The sequence below is a fragment of the Periophthalmus magnuspinnatus genome, chromosome 10, assembly GCF_009829125.3.
Source record: "Periophthalmus magnuspinnatus isolate fPerMag1 chromosome 10, fPerMag1.2.pri, whole genome shotgun sequence".
Lineage (NCBI taxonomy): Eukaryota > Metazoa > Chordata > Actinopteri > Gobiiformes > Gobiidae > Periophthalmus > Periophthalmus magnuspinnatus.
In genome coordinates, this window is record NC_047135.1 from 14,753,442 (window position 1) to 14,761,257 (window position 7,816).

At 39.2% G+C, this 7,816-nt stretch overlaps 1 protein-coding gene across 1 annotated transcript in view; it reads left to right on the forward strand.

Moving 5' to 3' along the window:
* The window catches only part of il1rapl2 (interleukin 1 receptor accessory protein-like 2), a 226,860-nt gene extending 220,040 nt beyond the window's left edge, over positions 1-6,820 (forward strand). Inside the window, exons 14-19 of the mRNA XM_055224668.1 lie at positions 2,929-3,074; positions 3,692-3,769; positions 4,001-4,117; positions 4,428-4,550; positions 5,014-5,250; positions 6,722-6,820. Of these exons, the coding sequence (XP_055080643.1) occupies positions 2,929-3,074; positions 3,692-3,769; positions 4,001-4,117; positions 4,428-4,550; positions 5,014-5,250; positions 6,722-6,820 (800 nt within the window). The remainder of the gene's footprint in view (positions 1-2,928; positions 3,075-3,691; positions 3,770-4,000; positions 4,118-4,427; positions 4,551-5,013; positions 5,251-6,721) is intronic.
* Positions 6,821-7,816: the final 996 nt, after the last annotated feature.

Sequence of the window (7,816 nt, forward strand, 5' to 3'; positions counted from 1 at the left end):
CTGGCCCTTCCCCCTCATCTGGCTCTTTCCCCTCACCTGGCTCTTCCTCCTCACCTGGCCCTTCCCCCTCACCTGGCCCTTCCCCCTCACCTGGCTCTTCCTCCTCACCTGGCCCTTCCCCCTCACCTGGCCCTTCCCGCTCATCTGGCTCTTCCTCCTCACCTGGCTCTTTCCCCTCACCTGGCTCTTCCTCCTCACCTGGCTCTTCCTCCTCACCTGGCCCTTCCCCCTCACGTGACCTCCAATCACCTAGCCTTTCTTCAGCCTCACCTGTGCTTTTTGGTCTCATTCTGCACACTATCAGACAGCAGTAACGTAGATAGCATCTAGTGGTGACATGTGAGAATACAACAAAGAATACAAGTGCTGTTTTAATGCTGAAGGATAAAGATTACTCAAACATGCATGAATCACTCTAAATACAACTTTGAGAGAATAAGTGAGAAAGGGAATGATTATAACATGGTTAAAGGTCCTAAAAGTCAATTTTATATTTTCTGGTCTAGAGCCTCTGACTGACTGCACTGTTCAAACATAAATGTGTGAATATTTTGTTTGTGCTCCTTAAATTGAGCGTGAAATTGCAGTGCATTGTGGGACCATTTGTGTCATTAATTTGTTTATTTTTAAAAATGAGACAGAGGCAAAGTCGGAAATTATGAGAAATTAGAAAGAATACATATAAATTTGAGAAAATTTAAGAGAAAGAATGAGTTTGACGAAAAATGTCCAAAAATGTCAGATGCATTGTGGGATCTTTGGATACTGGTCATATGTACGCAATTAGTTTAGTCCTATTTACCTATTGAACTGGCATAGTACTGATTTAGTTCTGGCTTAGTCCTGGTTTAGTTCTGGTTTAGTCTTTGTTTAGTTCTAGTTTAGTCCTGGTTTGGTTCTGGTTTAGTTCTGGTTTAGTTTTGGTTTCATTTAGTCCTGGTTTAATCTTGGTTTAGTCCTGGTTTAATCTTGGTTTAGCCCTGGTTTAGTCTTGATTGAGTTCTGGCTTAGTCTCGGTTTGGTCCTGGTTTAGTCTTGGTTTGGAATTGGTTTAGTTTTGCTTTGTCCTGGTCTATATGATTGTTGATTTACTCTGGATGTAGACTTGGCTTGAATCCAGATCATGTTTTTCCTTTAAAGGGGCATGAAATTGGAAGACAATGACTTCTTAATCTTAAAGGTGCAAAAGGCAACTTTTCTGGACGAGGTTATGCCACCTGTTTTTTTCTTTGCCTGGAATGTTCCACAATATGATTCTTTAGAAAAGAAATGTTACATAGTGCATCTTTAAGATTGTACACAGACCTATAGCATCGTTTGACACCTTAAACATTTGTTAAACTATTTACATTTTTATAGTTGTGTCTTAGGTGGTTTTCACACATGTTAGAGCGCTCTGTGGGGCGACTCCAGTGTGCACTGCATATGTCGGCCTGAGGTCAGCCTCTTTCACACTCCACTCGCTTCACTCCAGAGTGTGAGTGGAGCTGCTCTGAGACCTTCTGGTTCAAACGCTCTTAGACCGGTCGTTTACTGTGGTCCAGAGTGTAACTGTTACATTCACACCAGCCCAAGTGCACCACTCTCGGAATGAATGATAACTTAAAAGCGCACTTTGTAACTTTTCTTGTGGTGGATCCTCCACCAGCTTATCTCCTTGGAGATGTTAATGCTTAGTCTTCAGTGCTTCACAAGACATTAGTTAGTTAGCATTAACTAATGCTATTATTATTATTATTATTATTATTATTATTATTATTATTATTATTATTATTATTATTATTATTATTATTATTATTATTATTATTATTATTATTATTATATGGTATTAAATATTTTATTCAATTACAGGTTTTAATTGCTTAAAAATATACTTGAAAAACCTGTATTCTCACGTTGCATGGTTGCCTCTCCACAGATCTGACCTGTAACTTTATGACATGTCACTGTGTAAAAACAAAAATGCAAACCTAAATTTTCAGACCATCGTTAGAGTGCCTTCCTTCTTTTCAGCACAAACCCTCTTTCTTCCCTCCCCTCCTTGATCCCACTTCTCTTCCTTCCCCTCCCTTTCTCCTCCTCCTTTTTTTCCTCCCCTTCCCCCCTTCCTCACCCTCATCCTCATCCTTTATTATAGTTAGGTCAGTCCCTCTTGTAAAGTGCTGTTTAATCAGACTAAAGTTTAAAGTGACATCAGCAGATCAGAGTCCTGAGCAAGCGCTTGTGTCACTGCGCTCTCTGCTCCTGTCAATCACTCCATATCTCCGGAAAAAGAAGAACAGACAAGTTAGCCTCCAAAATCCTCTCACCTAGAAGAGCAGAGAAAATGGCCAACATAAAGAAAGGAGTTTAACTGCTGCTTCCGGCATATTAAATTAAGTCAAAGTTAGCAACCAAGTTCCTGAAGTGTAAAATGGCAGACTATGGTGTGAAGGATAGAGCTAGATATTACTGACAACTTCACATTACCAAACTTATCCTGTAATTTAGACTTCTACAAACATGTTTTGAAATGTCCCTCTGTGTCACATGCCCTACCTGTGTGTCAGATGCCCTCCCTGTGTCTCTATGGAGTCTTAATCTATGTAAAAGCTGCTAACATGGAAGTTTAGACCTTTGCAAACATGTTCTGAAATGCATAGGAATCTTGTATTAGTTTAAAGCTCAGATTTCAGCATTCTCTCATGTGAATGCTCCTTGACAGGTTTATAATGTGTGCTTAACTTAATCTGAAATATGAATCAGTTCAGTCTCTACGCTGGCCACGTTGCTGGCTTGTAGCATTGAACTGTCCCGTAGGCTCCTCCTCAGCCTCACTCAGACCCTTATGATTGCGTGTTGAGGACCTGGCTCGTAGCGTTGAACAGTCCCATAGGCTCCTCCTCATCGTCACTCAGACCCTTATACTTCTGTGTTTTATATTTGTAGCGTACATTGAGGACCTGGCTCGTAGCGTTGAACAGTCCCGCAGGCTCCTCCTTGTTCTCACGCCAGAGTTCGTGGCCAAACGCGGTTGGAGCATTTTCCAGATCGAGACACGCCTCCACGCCATGCTGGTCACCGGGGAGATCAAGGTAACTGACATGGATAACAGTGAAACCAAAACATAAAGCAAAAGCATAAAATTATCCACAAAATGTAGTGTACATGTCTGCAATATCATTAAAAAAAAATGAGCTGCAGCAAATAAACAGCAGAATATAACACTTCAGTTTATAATTCAACCTTCTACACCTTGAATCTTATCATACTGCAGAAAAAATTACCTAAAATTTCCCAATAGTACAAAAAAAAGTTACACACTATAAACACTGATCCAGAAAAAAAATCATTCCATCTTTCATCTATTGAACAATAAGTCAATATAGTCATTATCGTGACAGGCTTAGTCTCAGATTTGATTTCTCTCTCAATTTTCATTTATTTCTTTCCCTCTCTCCCCTCACTTTTTCTCTCTATTTTCTGTCTCTCCTTTGTTGCTTTCTCTCTGGTATCACTGGCTCCATGACTAATTCCTCTGTTCCTCCCTCTCTCTTTTGTCCTTTCTCACCCACTCTCTTTCTCTCTCTCCTCTTCTCACCCCCATATTTGTCTCACTCCCTCGCTCCCCTGCTCTCTTCTCCTCTCTCTCTTTCTGTCTCTCTCTCTCCTCTTTCGCTCTTCTCTTTCCCTCTCCCCCTCTCTCTTGTAGGTGATCATGATTGAGTGTCCAGACCTGAAGAACGTCATAAACTTTCAGGAGATCGAGGCGCTAAAACACACTATCAAGGTACAGTACAGACATCTGCCTAAACAAATCTAAAGAAAAAAAAGGGTTTACGATGCTAACAAAACATTGACAAAAAGTCTTTGGCCAGAAATTTGAATGTTAAACAATGGCCAAGGCTAATTTAAAGCTACAATCTTTAAGTTTTTGGATGTCCACAGGTCCAGAGGTTCAAGAGAAGTAAATGTTATATGAATGATAAATGTAGATTAGAGATTTATGTCCTGTCTGCAGCTCCTGACCATCATCAAATGGAGAGGTTCCAAAAGTAACGACTTGTCTTCAAAGTTCTGGAAGCAGTTGGTGTACGAGATGCCAGCCAAGCGCAGAGAGACGCTGTCCAGAAGACAGGTACAAACAGAGCATTTTAATACTTAAATATACACAATTACCTTTACTTCACACAATATTTTTGCCATAGTTACCAGACATTGTGCACAGAAGCTGCTATACCTTCTTACAAAACTTGGTTGAATGGTTTTAACTTATAGACCTAAATTTTAGGCAAGAAGAATACAAAGATTTTCCATTTAAAAGAGAGAGATAGTTCAAAATCAGTGTTAAAAGTTCATGATTTTAAATGGCTGACAATCTGTAGACTTCATGATAGAGAAAATAAATACAGTACTTACAAGAGTATTTTCTGCATGTTAATTTCCAGGTGATGGACGCTGGGGAGCAGGGTCTGTTCGGAGACCTTCAGACCACTGTCTCCACCATCGCCATGACAACGACCTCTGCCTCTCTGGCCCCGCCCAATGACACTCAGCACGGCCATCACCAGGTTTGTTATAGGCCAAACCAGAAAATAAGTAAAAGCTAAAATGTATAATCAAGTGTTATTCTGCACTGGCAAGGCTCTTTCACCAAAGAACTGAAATGACAATTAACATGTCTACATCCTCATGTGCTGTGGAGCGCATGTGGACGCAAGACATTTGACTATTTTTATGTAAAATAGTTTGGTTGATAGTCTGTGTTTATGTTCATGAAATTAAATTTAAAAATAATACAAATTTTATGCTTGAAACTAAATAAAATTAAATTGAAAAGTGAAAAGTGAAAAGAAATCAATACATGGTTTTATTTGATTAATTAAATGTTTTATTATCATATCACCCAGCCCATTTTGAAATGTTCTGGAGTTGGCCTTTAAGTAATTACTAGTTGCTTTTGTGGATATTTATGTTCTGTGTAGAAATCCAGGAAGAGTGATGTGTTAACTGTTGTTGTTGTCTCTCACTCAGGTTGCCTTGGCAGCAGAGATCCCAGACTATAACCAGATGACCTTACCTCTAGGGGGCGGGCACACTACGGCAGCCCAGATGAGGCATTTCTGTCGCAGTTATGAGTTTCAGTTGCCCACACAGGCCCCACCCCTGACTCCGCCCCTCGCCCCGCCCACTACAGTGCAGTTCTCCACTCTGGGCCCCGGAGGGCGCCACGTGTACTGCAACATCCCCATGACTCTGCTGAACGGACAGGTACCTGGAGAAAAGGGTACAGTCACTGCAAAAACACTAAATCTACACAAGTTAATATGACTTCAATTCAGAAGATTTGTCTTAGTGTTATTTTAGTTGTATTAAGTTAGATGAATACTCTATGGACAGAGAAATACGAAGACATTAAAACATCTGCATTAAAATAGGTCCAGAAATCTAAACCTACAAACAAAATTCATTTAAAGGTACTTTTCTGATGGAGGTGCCGCAGTCTGTCCTTTTCTGTAGGTTCTGTAAGTTTAATGCCAAACTGTGTAACATTCAAGGCAAAGAATCTAAATCATGGAGAGAAGCAGATGACAGACTCTCCAACACAGTGAATCTTTAAATTAATCAAAATGACTCAAATGAAGATAAAAAATTCTAAATTCAAGTTGTTTAACTCTTGTAGATTTGAGTTTTTTGCAGTGTGTGCATGAGTTTAACCCTTTCCTGTGCATGGACTCATCCTCTTCTCTCCCCAGGGCCTCGCTCCAGTGCACTGGGGAACAAGAGGTCTGGCAACTCAACTATTTTCATTCATTAATACATTATTATTTCTTCATTTTAACAGGCTTACCCATAAAAGCATGATGTTACATGAGAAATAGCATTTTTGCATGTTAAAGCAGAGGTCGGTAGATATAATATAAATTGTAATTGCAGATCTTATTTTAAAGAGGGACTAAACTCTTAAACTCCTCACAATGACATTTCAAATAAAGCTGTTGAACTGTGTGGTACCTGATGGACTAAAGAGCAGCGTGAGGGGGAGGAGGGGAGGGGTCTGGAAGACTAAAGAGCTGAGTGGGGGGGGGGGGGGGGGGCGTGTCTGGGGTATAAGGAACACTATGATTGGTCTGACATGTATCCACACTTGAAACTCCGCAACTGCACCCAGGCATTTCTAATCAGAAACACCTGGCTATATTAAGGGCAGTACTGCGTGATGTCACCAAGTACTTAAAATTGCAGAGGCCACTGGAGGCAGGACACATCCAAATTGACCTATTTTGCACAAAAATTGCCAAAAAGAATTAGGAACAGTAGATAATGCTATTAACACACCATATATACAGTTTAGTAGCAAAAAAGTCGATTCACTTTGACTTTGAATATTCCTGAATTTCCTGAAAATGTAATTTATTTTTATTTATTTATTTTTTATTACCGTAGGTTACTTTTTTTTTTTTAATAATCAGATTTTCTGTCCAGTCACTCAACACAACATTTTTATATTTTAGTTTTTAGTTGTTGTTTTGATTTTATTATTATTATTATTATTAAATCATGACTTACTTTTTATTTTATCTTATTATTTACTTATTTTAAAATATATCCACCCTACCCACCTCTGGCGCTGCCCACTGTAGCAAGCTACTTTGGTTTTCCCTTTACCATTTGCAATTAACCAATAGCCCCCGTGCTATTATTTCTTCTCTAATGCTCATTCTGTTTACTTTTTTCCTAGGTGCCCAAGAGCAATACACTTGGCAAGAAACCCAACGTCCACATGAACAGCACGTTTATCCCCCTCACCAACAGAGAACTAAGCTCTGACATCTGGTAGACCATGAATATGAGATACAGCAAGAAATTATTTAGAAACTTTGAATTCAAATTGCAAAAGTCTGGTGGTTCTACTGGGTTTCTGTGGGGTTTTGAGACTTGAACTACCCCATATAAGCTGACAAGAAGCAAGTATGGAAAGATAGTAACTTAATGGACCTCAAGATAATTTTGTTTTGGACACTGATCGCTGAGGAATATTTTGTCTCTATCTGGCAAGGTGAAATTTGTAAGAAAACTTTTAAACAACATTGGAAAAGCAAAGATTCTACATAGCATCCTTCAAAATGGGACGCAAACATACTTTGAAGGACACTTAGAAAACCAGTTGCTAACACTGGCTTTGGAGAATTCTTATTTAAGGAGGCTTGGATCAGCAATGGACCTATAGAGAAGATGGCGCAAGAGCTGAATAGCAAGTCACCCTTAAAATCTGAGAACATATTTTGCGGAGAAATGTGGAAATATATGGAACTTTGAGAGACGTATAGCGTATATACTTACAAGCACATCTGGATGGTTTTGAAGAGACGTTAAGTGGATTTAAATATGAACAACTAGCCTGAATCCTACCACAAAATCGCCTTGTAACTGAATATTCAGCAACTATAACCTCTAGTGGCGAAGAGGTGAATGACTCAACTAAAGGCATCCAGAACTGGCTTTTTCTACCTGCATGACGACCACCCATTTAGAGAATAATAATAATAAAGGAAACCTAGTTAAAGAAATGACGGCACAATCATTTTGCTGGACAGTTTTTTTGTTAATTTAGTTTGACTGATTATTACAAAGGGGGAAAACAACATGTCCCTCTAAAAATATTAACTTTTTTATTCCAAAATTGTTTTTTATTTAACTTTTTGATGTTGTTTTATTACGATATTCTGTACAGTTTTCATAACTTATGCCTAGATTTCTTCTTCTGAGTGAGTTGTTCCCATAGACTATATAAAGAAGTGGACAAGGGGAGCGTGTCGTCACCCATAGCATTCGG